We start from the raw sequence: 15,536 nt of genomic DNA on the forward strand, positions 1-15,536 counted from the left end.
CTTATTAAAAAACAAAACAAAACCATTCATAACCCTAACGAAAGCCCAACTTTTTTATTTAAAAACAAAACCAAACCTTTCGTTGAATTAACGAATTCCTCCGCATTTAAAAAAACCACAAAATACAAACAATGGTATCGAAATCTTTGCCCTAGATATGCGATGCCGTACGAAGGCCACCTGTCTTGATGACTTCATTGTTCCACTGCGCACCAACGAGAAAACTTTATCTTAGTCTCTCGGAATCGTGACGCACGAGAAAACTACATCTGTGGGTGGTCCATAAACCAAGGACATAGTTCCCTTCATGTATCGTTGTCATACACGTTGCAATTCTGTGTATCAATCAATACACACAACTTCAGGCCCATAGGCCTCTTTCTTGCGTGTCTTCTGGCATCGGATCTAGAGAACAGGTGGTTCAATTCTTACAGTGTCGAAAATGGGCAACATGGAAGATGGAACTGGAACATCATGGTTTTCTGAACAATTAGATTTGGATCATGTATTCACTAGTCTGCCACATGTCGATTGGGATACTAATTCGCCAGCAGTAGAACTGTCAGACGTGCATTTGGATGCAGCCCAATGGTCGTCATTGGATGATTTACTCGTTGACGACAACCATGGCTGCTCCTTCAATAACCTATCGTTGTCAACAGAATTGGAGGCCATTGGTGAATATTTAATAGATACAGATATGCGAGATGACAATAATAACATCGAGGAAGATCCAATATCGAGACCTCAAAGTGATCCCATCGTCTTCCAATGCCCAATAGACACTGAGCTGCATCCAGCTGCTCTAATTGCTGCGGATCGATCGCTTTCTGACTGTGCCGTGGTCACAAACAAGTCAGTCTCGCCCTCTGTCCTTATCGATCATGGCGCCTTTGAGGAAACTGAATACAAAGGTTTGAGGCTTGTACATCTCTTGACAGCATGCGCAGAAGCATTGTCGCAGGGAGCAGAAGATGTAGTGGAGGTCATACTCTGCAGGTTGCGACAGCTGGTTTCTCCCACAGGCTCCACCATGGAGAGAGTGGCTTACTATCTCTACCATGCTCTACTTCACTCTAAGGTCAATTCCCTAGATCATTTGGAGCCCCATGATAAAAGCAATTCCCTAGCTCATTTTGAGCCCAATGATAAAAGCACCAAGGACCATTTTCTGGGAGCTTTAAAGCTGCTGCATGTAGCTTATCCTTACATACAAATACCTCACTTCACTGCTAACCAATGTATTCTGGAAGCAGTCGCTGCAGCCGGTGGTGCTAATAATGTACGAATCCATATTATTGACTTTGATATAATGGAGGGCATGCAATGGCCGCCATTAATTGAGGTCCTGAGGAATAATGAAAATTTATATGGTGTTAGTCACTTGAGGATCACGGCAATCAAATGGGCAGAGGACGAGGAAGAATGTCTGCTTTATTGCGGGCAGACAGGAAGAAGGCTGTCGGAGTACGCAAGCTCTGTGGGGCTCCCGTTTTCGTTCCAGGAAAGGGATTTGAAAGGGCTGAAACAGGTCCTACCGTTGCATGAGGGGGAGACAGTAATACTGAATTGTTTATGGCAATTGCCTCACATGCTCAATCTGCGACCCAAATCGCAGTTATTGGAATTCCTCATCAGCGCTTGCCACTTGAATCCCAAGGCCGTTACGCTCGCTACGGGCCCACAGGGCGCTGAGAGTAAGAGCGCCAACTTCTTGGACAGCTTTGGTCGTTGTCTAGAGGATCTGTGCGCTATTTTCGACTCGCTTGAAGCTGGACTCCCACAGCATGGGCTTGCAAGAGCGATGGTGGAACGCATATTCTTTGGACCCGCCATGTCTAGGAGAGTGGTGAGCAGTAGTGCGTGTGGCCCACCTGATACCAGAAAATCCAACGTTGTTGACCTCCCTCTCGAGTGTGGTTATGGTGAATGTAGCATAAGCAACGACACTATGTCGTATGCAAAATATACGCTGCAGAGTGTCCGTAGAGGATGTTATGAAGTAGAATTGGTAGGTGATCATCGACTGGTTCTGAAATGGGGTTCCACCCCTTTGGTGTGGGTGTCTTCGTGGAAATCAACCTCAACATCATCATGCATATAGCAGCAAGGTAGAGCTATATCAACGAATCCGTCACCACAGTTTGGTTATTTGGATGTGGACCTTCGACTCTGTCTTATTCCCACAGTTAAAAAAATCACGTAATTCTTCTGGAAATATATGTTGTGTTTTGGAAACTTAATTTGCAAGATTGAACAGTTTCTAAAGAATATACAAAAGTACGACGTGGGTATATCTAATGAAGCATTCATAGATAGAAATTCTTAAATTGAGACGTGTGTTTTGGTATTTGTGATTAAAATCCAGGATATAGGTAAGAGTGGTTTTGTATTTAAATAAGCATCAAGGAAACGAAAGAGGGAGCTACAATGGAGATATTCAAGTTACCGAGGGAATTGCCTAAGATGTAATGTCATAAATATATTTTTAATATATAGTTTACATGCTTTTTTTATTTAAAGTTTGAGGATGATGAGATGAGGGAAAAACATTTAATTCAGTTATATATATATTTTATATTTTATTGCTCAAATTAAACATTTGATTGAGTAGATTGTTATATTTTTGCATTTGATATTAAATCTATTTATGTTACAGTGTCAATTTGATATTAAATCTATTTATGTTACAGTGTCAATTTTAAGTTTATATAGACTTTGTTTCTGTTTGTGCAAAGAAGTCAAGAGAATTGCTATTTTTTCCTTGAATGATTTAGTTACATTGAACATTTCAACTTCACAACTATTGGTTGTAATTTAATTTTAACTTTATAATTAATATATTTATTTATTTTATATTTTATCATTTTATCTCGAATGATTTCCATATTATTATTTTTATTTTTTAATTGCATGAACGTTAGATTAGTTGTGTGTTGTGAATAGTAACATTCTCAGAAATTAAGATATAAATAAATGAGATTAATAGCAATTTGTATAGATTAAAGATTTAGAAAACTAAATTTAAAATACAAAAAATTATTTCATTTTAATAAACTTCTCACCAAAACAAAACACATCTTCAAAATATATCTATCTATATATATAAACCTTGAAAAAAAATTGAAACCATGGTAAATCTTCTTCTCTTGGTTAGATGAAGATGGTTTAAAACTAAATGAACTGTTTGAAGCTAGAAAAAAAAAGTTACATAAAGGTAAAATTCTGGGGGTTGTAAAACACAAATTTTAGTCACAAAAGTGTTTGTACTAAAAATATTATACTTCTATATGTGAAATGTTTCAGGTCCAATGCCTATGACATGATTAATGGCGTTGAAGAGGGAGCTTAAAAAATAAAAAATCTTAAATTAACAAAAAAAATTATGATGTAACAGTGGCCTACAACATAGTGCTAAAACTGGTGTATTATAATTTTTATTGTGGATATATTAGCGTAAGTAATTTAATTATTAAAAATATGATAAAATTAATATATTTAAGATGTGAAATGTGATATAAAATGTATACAAATGTATAATTGTATTCAAATATGCCTTTTAAATTAATATAAAAGAGATGTTGTAAATTCATGTAATGTAATGTAATTTATTGTTGGATCCATAACTAAAATTATAAAAATGAAAAAATAAAATTATTAATTATAATTATAATTATTAATTATTAATATGTACTAGATAATCAAAATTAAAAATTAAAAATTAAAGTTGTAGATGTCAAATTATTTAAAATAATATTAAAAAGCTATAACAAACTAATGCTTATAAATATTGTTATGGTAATTGAAGCAAAATTGACTTCATAGAGCCAATCTTAAGTTTTGACAACATATGATTTTTCCAATGGTACTACAATATAGTATAGCATGTTTAAAGTCATGGAGACTCCTTTGCAATTTTCCTTAGGGCTATGACTCATAGTTGAAATAAAATGGTTTCATTGACCAAGAAAAATGTTTGTGTGTGTGTGTGTTTAAACTAACCTAGATTCATTTTAACTTTGGATCTTTCAAACACTGATAGGAATCAAATAAAAGGTTTTCACCTTGTGAGATTTGATCTCTCTCGGCACTTTATAGATGTAGAGTTAATATCAACCTAGGATGATTTTCATTTTTATTTTATTTATATAAAAATATATATATTTTTAAATAGAATGTAATGATACATAAATAAGTTAATGAAGTTTCATATTATTAAGAAAATTTATTTTTTTTTAAAACAAAATCATTACACGGATAAAAGAAAAATTGCAGAGAGGTGGGTTCTTGACATATTTATCCAAGTTATGTGACAAAATAATGATAGATCATTTACAAATATCTCTCTAGATGTAATTTCTTAACTATTTTGAAAAATTAAGAAAGGGAAATGGGAAACGAGATCACATAATTTACCCGCATATTTATCCAAGTTAAATGGAAAAATAAGATAGATCATTCATAAATCTTTATAGATTTAACTTTTTAACCTTTTTGAAAATTAAGAATGAAAAATGGGACAATGGGTAACATAACTTGAACATAAAGTTGTAGGTGTCCTAATTAATGTGCATGTGCATCTAGAAGATATTCCTTGAACATTCTAGAGATCTCATTCCCACTCCAAGCACTTGTATCTCATACTAAAAAACAGGAGGTTACTCCATATTTATCTTTGCAAGCAAAGATATGATTAGATATTTACTAGATCTAGCCTAGATTAGTCAAGATAATTCAAATCCATTCAATATATGCAATGAAGAATATGAAATAGAGAAGAAAGAATGAAATATATATTGATATACAAAAATTAATACAATTTTTAATTTTTAGTGTATGAATATGCTTAGTGGCTCCTTAGCTACAACTCCTTGGTTTACACTCATAAGTATCGAAACCTTATGACAGTAAGAAGGATCTCTGAGAATTTAAACAACATATACTTAAATATTTTTCTCTTTTCTTTTCTCCCTTAAGAATGGATTCATTAAGTAGAGTTGTTAAGGCAAAGAGAATATGAATATAGACCCCAACATCCTAGAGCATTAAGAGTCTGGAGCAAATTCCTACACCATTAGATGAGGCAATTCAAACCCTCTCAAACTAATCTTCTCATGAATGAGTGAATCTAGAAGCCTAGATAGGCCATCTCTTTGTGCTAAGGGGTGACAGAAGATTATTTTCACTTGTAGTGTTTGACCATAGTAGGTGAATGGGTGTCCAAATGTGGAATATAAGATTGTAATAAATTCCCCCTAATGTATGATATTAGAAGAGAAACTAATGGTTGAAACAAATAATATTATTACAACTCTCATGGTGGCACAAGGAAGGAGCCAAATCATAACAAACTAATCAAAGCTTGCAACACTCTTGAACCAATCATATAGATCATTGCTGAGGTAGGCATACCAATTCTCGATAAAAGAGATAATAAAGCATGGCCACCAATAAAAAAAATTTCATATCCATGATGTGAAATGCAAAGACATGGCCATGAGTGAATACATTGTGGATCCATGCTATCAATAAGAGGTTATAGCCATGAGAAAATACAATATGGATCTATATCACAACATACACTAGGAAGACATTAGACATGCATAAGAATGCCCCAAGTGGTCTTCAAAGTACATAATATAAGGAAATACCTCATCAATCTTGGAAGGGGTAACATGAATAAGTGAGATACTCATAAGCCCACGGACTTTGTCACAAACCTAATATTATGAATCTACATCATGCAAATAGACGTCTTGATGTCAAGAATGGTATAAACTGTTTAATTACTATTTATTGAGGCATACCATTAATTTATGTGAGGAGACATACCAATGTGGAAAATGGACTCCAAGGTACCTAGTATAATCTATTGAGTGTGAATAGAGTATTTGAAGTAAAAAAATTGTAGATTTTATTAATCACAACTCATGAGCAAATGAAGTAAAGCCACTATTATACACTAGGAAACCTACCATTGATTACTACAAATTATAGGGTACTATTTATAGTTTCTAGCTGGACTTCCCAGATATTGAGTTAATATAGATATGAATACATCCTTTGAAGGAGGGCCTTGACATAGACATACTAATCAAAATGAAACATACGTCAATTGATGATGTGAAACGATCGATTCAGTTGGTATAATTAATATAAGGGTGGCTGACATGGAATGTTAATGAAATTGCAAATGGTTGACTCAAGATTAGACTACCCTTGAACATTTTCGGCATGACACAAGAATGTATCAACAAAATTAACGCAAGGGAACCATGCAATATTGTGTAAAAAAACATTAGGAACTTAATCATGCTCCATAATGGTTCGAAGTGTAATCAACCGTAGGGATAAATAACACATATATGGTAGAATCTATTGACGATGCTAAAAATTCATCAACCAAGGGGATCTCCACAATATGAAGTCCTAATAAGACCCCACACCATTCGGTGTAAGAGTCCCATCCAGTATAAAGGTCCAGTTGTCGAATCGTTAAATATTTTCCTTGGCTCTAGCTGTCATCACAAGAGAGTGATGTAATGGTATATCCGAAAAGCAAGGTGAGTGTGTCTCGTGAGTGTGCAACACAACTGTGTCTAGTTTCTCCTACTACAAAAGGGGAGAGAAAAGTGAGCCTATAAGTGGGAGGTAATAGTACCACCTAGGAAGATACACACACGTGAACTAGAAGGACTTGTCTAGCATCCAACAAAATAGTCCATAGTGGACATGACAATCATTACAACCAACAAACAAGGGAAGGTCCATCTAACATCTAGCGGAATAGTCCACGATGGATGTGACAGTCGTTATAACCAATAAGTAAAGCAAGATATGTCTAGTGTCCTACAAAATAGTCCACAAGGATGGGACAACAATAACAACCATTACAACACATTCTCAACAAGATAAAAACTAAAATAACTGAAATACTTAAACTATCTTAGTACATGTGAAAGAAAATATGAAATACAAATGTCCACATAAAAGTCTTACAAACATTCATAAGTCATGCATGAAGAACATGCTCTTCTTCAAAGGCTTATGATATTAAGAAAAATTTCCAATACACATATTTACATTGTACATAACTAGCCCAAGTAGTGGGGCACTCGAGCCATTCCTTGTTCCTCAAAGAACTAGCTGATCTCTCTAATGCCTTGTGGGAGGAGACAAGGTGAAAAGTCATTTTCTCATACAATGAGGGGGTATATATAACCAAGGGGTGATGCTTACCCCTTGTGACTCTTTGAGTCCCCTCATGACTATTCAACTTCCTACGAATTTTCAACTTACAGGACTCTTCATATTCATGTGTGTCCATTGGAATTCCACTTTACAATACATTTGATTTACAATGTACCTAGCCCACAACAGTGATGTGGTGTATGACAACTCATGACACAACTTTACATGACACTACTGACATGGATTAGCTTGATGATGTTGCAATTTCAAGTCATTTTTGTTGTTGTGTGCTATATGTGTTCTTGGATATGCTTTTCCTTCTCCTCCACATAGCTTGGTAGTACAGGGTCTTCAATGATCTTCAGTCTTGATAGGTGGTCGCACACTTATTCATTTGCTTGGTCTTGGTAGGTCCCCTTGTTCGTTCAGCTACAAGTGAGTCTTTAGGAATGCTTCCCCCCTTCTTCTCCTTCTTCATAACCTCACCATGACGTGATAATGTACATGTTCCTGCAATTCACTCATGACAGGACAACTTCAATATGAAAACTACCTAGTCTAAGATGATGCATTATTATCCATGAATTGATCCTGAGACAAGTGATAGACTTGGAGAGGAGGCCCAGTAACTATGCAAGACGCAATTCCAGGTGACAGGTAGAGAGCTTGATCACTGAGACTGCATTGAGCATAGTTCAGGCTTCACTAAGGAAGTTTTTAGCACAATTCCCACTGGGGAGGGAAATTTCATAGTGGCCACTGGGAGTCAAGATTATGCATCTTAAGCCAACAATGGTTGATACAGGATGAGGCCTTGATAGTTCATTTATGTGCATTTTTTAGAGGCAAGGGGGACTGGACAACAAAGACACCTCCAGGACAAATCTGCGGAGTTCTTGAGAATAGTGAGATCTACTTGAGGGAAGGACAATGGAGGATAAATATGCGTACTTCTAGAGGCCAAGGGAGGCTAGGAACTATCCGCATTGTAGGGTTCCAAGGGGTAAGGAAAAATCTTGAGGACTGAAAGTGCGAAGTACAGAGTTGAAGTGAGACAGGGAGGAACGACTACGCAATTCTAGGGGTCAAGGAAGGTTATTGGGCTCTGGATTTACACAGTATAAATACCCTAGAGGATAGTGATTACAAACTACACAGTTCCAAGTAGCAGGTTCACATCAATGAGGGATGAGACTACATAGTGCACAACTCAGTTAGGGCTCGGTGAAGCTGAGTTGCCTAGTTAGGAAGATTTTATGAAAATGGCTAACTGTGGGAGGAAGATAGACTTGCGATGAACTTGAACTTTTGATCACACACTTAGCATATTTTAAGACATGACAACATAGACCGCTAGAGAAACAAATAAAGCATTACCCTCTATGTAACTGTCTCGGGATAGGATGTGACAAGTGCAACACTTGAGATAGACTTTAGGATGGCCATGGTGACACTTGTGCGACAGTGCTCAATACTTTGTGTATGAGTCCAACAGGTGTTTACGTTGATAGGACAACTCATATACACAAATCCAAACCTTTGAAACCACCAGAAAAGGATCAAAACATTACATATTAGTCAAACAGGCTAAAAGATGACAGTTAGCCCAACATACAAAAGGGAACGAAACACTTAGCGAAAACACGTGGAATGGCTTTCAGTGTTTGCAACCATACATGTCATTGAAGACATAATGATATGACAATGGTAAGTTATCCTTCATACTATGCTAAGACGTGTATTTCATGAAAGATGTGATTTTTTTTCGTCCTACTCTCCAAAGGGTTGTGAATCAGATGGAATCATCATGCGGTCCTAATATTCTATCATACCCCTGTGTTCCTTGGTATTCTTATATGATGATTATCTTTTCTCCTCATCTCCTTGAGTGTCATCTAGTATGTCCTCCTTCTTCATCTCCTTCTTTATCATCTTGCCACAGTGTAAGAGAGTACCTGCGTCTGCAACTCACTAATGATGAGATGACATTAGTCTGAAACCCCTAGATTTAGATAGAGCACTCGGATTCATGAACTAGGAAATGATTGAGTGAGAGGTCAAGGGAGAAGGCCTAGTAGCTACATGATTATGTAGTTGAAGCACCCAAGGGTCATGCTTGATCATTGAGACTACATAGTGCACAACGCAGGCTAGACTGAGTGAAATTTCTACATAGTCCTCACTGAGGGAAAAATTTGCGCAGTGCCAACTGAGTGAAAAAATTGTGCAGTTCAAGAAAACAGTGGTTGCTGTAGGATGGGGCCCTAGGAGAAGAAACTATGCAGTTTTAGTAGGCAAGGGGGATTGGGTCACTCAAACAATTGAAGGACAAAACTACATAGTTTCCGGAGACAATGAGCTCTAACTAAGGGAAGGACACTCAAGGAAGCACCTGCGCAGTTTTGGATGCCAAGGGAGGTTATGCTTTCTATGCATTATATAGTTTCAGTAGGAAAGGAAATATATTGAGGGTTGTAGATGCGAAATGCGCAGTTTAGGAATGCTAGATAAGGCTAGGTTTCTAGGAATCCTCCAGAATTTGGCTAAGTGTGGGATCAGTGGAACTGATGTGCATAGTGATAGAACTTGACTGTGACCACACAATTGGACACTTAGTGATACAACATAGATCATCCAAAACATATGAAATCATACTTCGCTTAGTCCAACAACCTTTCTAGCAACTTACAAGAAGTGTGGCTCCGATCATATACTTTGTGACGTTAATGACGACAGTTTTGTAATAGTGAGTGAAACTTTGAAAATGAGTGTGAAACATGTCTATATGATGAGAAAAACTCATTTTCATAAATATTTCCCGTTGAAGCAAACCAAAACTCCTCTTTGCATGACAAGTGATAATTCCCATGCCTAAAGATGACACTTACTATACAAAGGTAAAAGTGTAAATGACTCTTCAGATTGAAGAAGGGATATTGAAATCATCATTTGACCAATGAGTCACTAAGGAATGAGCAATCACATGATCCACAATAGGCTCCAAAATTTAATTCTAGGCCAAAATTTTGGAGGGTATTGCAGCTACTACAACACTTGGCGACACACTTGTAAAATCGAGCTTCTCTTCTTTGGTTAACTACTTCCATGGAGGGTCTTGGTTCTTCACAAATTATTGATTCATCATGCAAATTACTATGGCCTTCCCACTTGCCCCATGAATAAACATGGCGCCCTCTATACCTTCTTAGTTGAACACAAATAAGATTTAGCATGATCATAATGTTTCAAGTTGGGAAGGGTAGTGTATCTCGCGAGCTTAAGATTTTCAGAGTATAATTTTTCATCACTTGTGTTACTCTACTGCCAAGAGACCTATACAATACCCCAACAGAGTCACATAGGAACACAAACATTTCTCCACTGCCATTGAGCCTGAATAGTAACCTAGTGGAGTTTCTTGCTTCACCTCTCTGCACAGGAATCCTTTCTCTTCTTTCACCTTTATTTATTTATTTAAAGAGAACTCTGCATTGGAACTTATTTATTTTGAGGTGAAAGAGGGATCTTGATTTATTGACAGAAGAAGAGGTTGTTCCTTAAGAGAAACATATAGAGACCTCTGATTTAGGTTTTCTCATTTAGAATTTTCCCCTTCTCCATTTCTACTAGTTGGATAAGCTTGAGAACACCAAAGAAAAAAAAATGAATATAGGCATGAGGCTTCTCGACTAGACATGGGCTCATTGTTGGACCAAAACTCTCCTTGTGGATGGTTCGTATTTTCCATCGGAATTTCATCGGACAAAAGGTGTAACCAACACTAGGAAGTTGGAAAGATGGTTATCCAAATGTTGAAGTTTCACAAGATTTTGTAGTTTAGCTACACACATACTAAGAAGTTAAAATGGGTCCAAGCACAACACTTATGCGCATGATGAAAATAAAACGGAAAACTCAACAAGAAAGAAAACAAGACAAAAAGAAAGAAAACAAAGAACTAGGAAACATAACCAGAAGAGAAGAGAACAAAAAGGCTAAAAAAAACATGATGTAGAATCATAATAAGAAAATGAGGAAAGACTACAGGGAACGAGTGCAGTATGAGTGAAATAAAGGGAAAACTAGGATGCAACTAATCCTACTCTTAACCTAACAACTAGAAGGTTAGGGTCACGTATAATAAAATTTCCAGCGAAACCATCATAGTCATTCCCGACCTCCATCCACAAATATATGAACAATTAAAACAGATAAAAAGTGATGTGTAATAGAAGATATAAAAACTTCAAAAAATTGCACAAGAAAAGGAAGGTCTTGCCTGTGGATGGAACGGTGTTTCACACCCACTACTTTTATCCAATTCACATGCTTACCTTTTCGATGAATATGATTTTTCAACAAACCTCGAGAGCTTCTTGTGGATGTGTCTTCATCTACACCGAGGCTATTAGAATGTGCTAGGAAAGATTGAAACTTGTTGTTTGCTATAGAGCTTTCCAAGTAAGATTGTTCCAACAATTCAACAATTGGATCGTAAAATTCATGATGGCCCTCTTGAAAGCCCTGTAATCTAGGAAAAGATGAATTTTCAATTAGAGGAGCGGGATCATGATGGGGATCTAGTAACAGAAAATAGACATGATCATTCTTAGTAGTCATGTGAAGACAGTGAGGACATGCTATAACCATCAGTGAAGGCTGAAGTGCCTTGCAAGGTTAAAAAAAATATGAATAGGGATATGTTGAAAAACTAAGATCAAGGAGTGTGAAAGAACTGTCATTGGATGTGCTGATGGGAAAATGATAAGCTAAATGAAAGTCACCAAAGATAGAGAAATGGTCAGATGAGTTGATTAAGCATCAGATTCCCAGTTTTCAATAAATAAATAAAAATCGATTTGAACATTCTCGTGAATGCTCTGAAAAATAAAACCAAGTTCATTGTGAACCAAACATGATAGACCACCTTCTTGCAACTAGTGACAAATTGTACAAGCATCGTATTAAGCAAAATATTTTTAAAAAGATGCTAGCACCACAAGTGAATGAGACCAGTTGGGACATGGGGAAAAGAGAAGAACTTGATTCGTGTTATAACTTGTGCATTTAATATCACTTAAGAGGATTTCTAGTGTGATGAGAGGACAAATTTGCAACATAAAATTCACAAGAAGATCGAGGAGCTGTCCATTAAGGGATAAATTTGATAAGCCTGATTCCTTCGTGCAAAGATAGTCTTTGAGATGATAAACTTCACAATTACATGACTCTATGAGAGATGCACATTCCCAACCTAAGTTTGTTGCAAGATTTTTGCATGAAGATGAATGAACTGTAACAGATTCTTGAATAAGGTCCGAACTAAAATATTGAAAGATTGAAAGGTCACACTCGGAATACCAAACGTTTTTCACAAGGAAATTTACATCGAGTGAAATGATGAAAAGAGATGGATTGCACTATAGAAACCATATCTGACTTAGTTTCAGGGGCTTACTATAGTTGTGAAATCATAACATAACCATCAACAGAAGTTGAAGTGCCTCGACTCCTTGGAAAGTCCCAAAACTTCCCAGGATTGTAGAATCAGATTTTGAAGCTTGAACTAGACCATGCATGGTTTGAGCATAGTTGCTATCGCTTATTTTAATAAGACCACTACTCATCAGATAGCAACCATCTATGTAACAAATTTTACCAAAATTTTCAACTTAAGAAACCAAATTTCTCAAATGAGAAGAATCTTCTGATCTCAAATCCAAGAATAAATGAATTGGTGAGATCTCTTGAGCCAATTGATTTGAAGAGGTTTCCTCATTCAAGAGAAGAGATGATGAGGGGTGGGAAGGGTTCTCTATGATTTGATTGTTTTCAATTTCATCATGGAAAACCTCACCACTTTGTGTCAATTGATGGGATGACTCATTGGATGAAGAAACTGAAGAGTATGAGGCATCTTCGTCACAAGTATACTTATTGCAAACGATAGGACACAAGGGATGGTGAGTTGAAGAGGAAGTTTTGATATGAACATCTTCTTCAACCAAAGAATATTCTATATCTAAGTTAAAATATTCATCAGAAGCCAAAATATCTTATGATGTGCTTGGGCATTAGTCGCATCATACGAAAATATTGTTTTCATCATTAGAATGATCACTACCCAAGGCTAGGGGATGATTGAAATAATTCATCGCATTGGATTATCTACCGAGATTAGTATGTTGAGAATCATTCAAGAATGGAAATGCAATATCTTAACATTGAACATTCTGAAAAAGAGAGGAAAGATTGAAAGTGTCTTGACTTTTCTGCTCCTCTCCCCGTGTAATGCGACTTCTTTGTACCCAAAAGATTTGAGCCGGTAGCTTGAGAATCAAGAGAATGTGAAGAACCAGCTGGTGGAGCAGATCGATCAAGTGGGTCATGGTGATTTGCAAGAGTCAGGGAAGAAGAAAAATCAAGAGGTTCAGGTTCACTATGTGAAGAGACAAGAAACGAGTGCTCAAACTTGTCTTTCAAGATATCCCAGTTCAGATGTTTTTTTAGGAATTTCATAATAGAGGTGAACGAATCGATAAGAGAAATCATAAATTGGTTCATTAGGCTTCATTCTTAAAAGATTGATTCTTCCACAAACATCTCAGTAGTTATACTTATCAAAGGCTTTATGAAGCTTCATGGTAAGCTAGTCGAATGAATGGATAGAAGCAATGGGTAATGTATGAAACCATCGATTAAAACAACCTTCGAATGTGAGGGTGAGTAGTCTAGCCATGACATCTTTGGAACATATTATTTGAGAAATACAAAGACGAAAAAGTTGAAACATATGTTCATGAAAATTTGATTCACCCTCACCATCGAACTTAAATTCAGACAAGTTATGAATACATTTTGCAAGGATGGTACAAGTAAGATATTTATAAAAATGTCCTAGAAATATGATTTGGGGAACAGTCCTTCGAAATAAGAGATTCAAACTAGAGTTAAACAGTACAACATGTCATCTCACCCTCCTTCTAGTGTCATTTTGTTGGCGGTGTTGGAAATACGTGAACTAAGGGGATCTCCCCGATATGAAGTCCTAATCAGACCTCACACCATTTGGTGTACGATTCCCATCTAGTATAAAGGCTCAGTTATTGAATCCTTAAATATTTTCCTTGGCTCTAGATGTCATCACAAGTGACTGATGCATTGGTATCTTTGAAAAGCAAGGTGAGTGTGCCTAGTGAGTGTGCAGTGCAACTGTTTCTAGGTTCCCTTACTGTAAAAGGGGGAGGAAAAGTGAGCATGTAAGTGAGAGGTTAGAGTACCACCTAGGAAGAGGAACACACATGAACTAGAAGGACATATCTGGCATCTAGTGGAATAGTCCATAGCGGACGTGATAGTCCTCACAACCAACAAACAAGGGAAGGTTTGTCTAACATCCAACGGAATAGTCCATGCCAGATGTGATGGTCATTATAACCAATAAGTAAATAAAGATATGTCTAGTATCCTACAAAATAGTCCACAAGGATGGGACAAAAATAAAAACCATTACAACACCTTTTGAACAAGATAAACACTAAAATAACTGAAATAGTTCAACTATATTAGTACATGTGTGTGAAAAAATGAAATACAAATGCCCATAGAATAGTCTTACAAACACTCATAAGGCATGCATGAAGAACATGTTAGGCTTCAAAGGCTTATGTTATTAAGTAGATGCTCCAAGACACATATATACATTGTACATTGGTAACCCCTATAGTGGGACATTGGAGCCACTCTTTGCTCCTCAAAGAACTAGTTGGTCTCTCTAATGCCATGTAGGAGGAGCAAAGGTGAAAATTCCTTTGCTCATACAATGAGCGGGTATATATAACCAATGGGTGATTCTTACCCCTTGTGACTCTTTGACTACTCTCATGAATGTTCAACTTCCTATGACTTTTCAAATTACATGACTCTTCATATTCATGTGTGTTCATTGGACTTCCACTTTAAAATACATTTGATTTACAATATAGATCACCCACAGTAGTGATGTGGCATATGACAACTCATGAAAAGGCTTGAAATGACACTCCTAACATAAACTAGTTTGATGATTTGGAAATGTCAAGTCGTTTTTGCTACTCAGTGCTAGATGTGTTCTTGGATATGCTTTCGCTTCTCCTTTGCATAGCTTGGTAATACGAGGTCTTCAACGATCTTCGGTTTTTGTAGGTGGTTGCACACTTGTGTTAGTTCACTTTCTTTTGGTAGGTCCTCTTATCCGTTCAACTACAAGTGAGTCTTTAGGCATGCTTCCCTCCTTCTTCTCCTTCTTCATCATCTCGCCATGACTTGATACTGTACCTGTTCCTGCAATTCACTCATGACGAGAC

The 15,536-nt window shown here is 36.6% G+C and overlaps 1 protein-coding gene across 1 annotated transcript; it reads left to right on the plus strand.

Moving 5' to 3' along the window:
- Positions 1-442: 442 nt before the first annotated feature.
- LOC149266298 (protein NODULATION SIGNALING PATHWAY 2-like) lies at positions 443-2,104 on the plus strand. The gene has a single exon (XM_089407821.1). It carries the CDS (start codon positions 443-445, stop codon positions 2,102-2,104), a length of 1,662 nt encoding a protein of 553 aa, XP_089263947.1.
- The last annotated feature ends 13,432 nt before the right edge of the window (positions 2,105-15,536 follow it).

The sequence above is a fragment of the Pinus tabuliformis genome, chromosome 6 (genome assembly GCF_031772625.1).
Source record: "Pinus tabuliformis cultivar Carrire ecotype Pingquan chromosome 6, CPIR1, whole genome shotgun sequence".
Lineage (NCBI taxonomy): Eukaryota > Viridiplantae > Streptophyta > Pinopsida > Pinales > Pinaceae > Pinus > Pinus tabuliformis.

Coding starts and splice junctions, on each gene's coding strand:
- LOC149266298 (XM_089407821.1), top strand. CDS start 443: ATGGGCAACATGGAAGATGGAACTGGAACATCATGGTTTTCTGAACAA.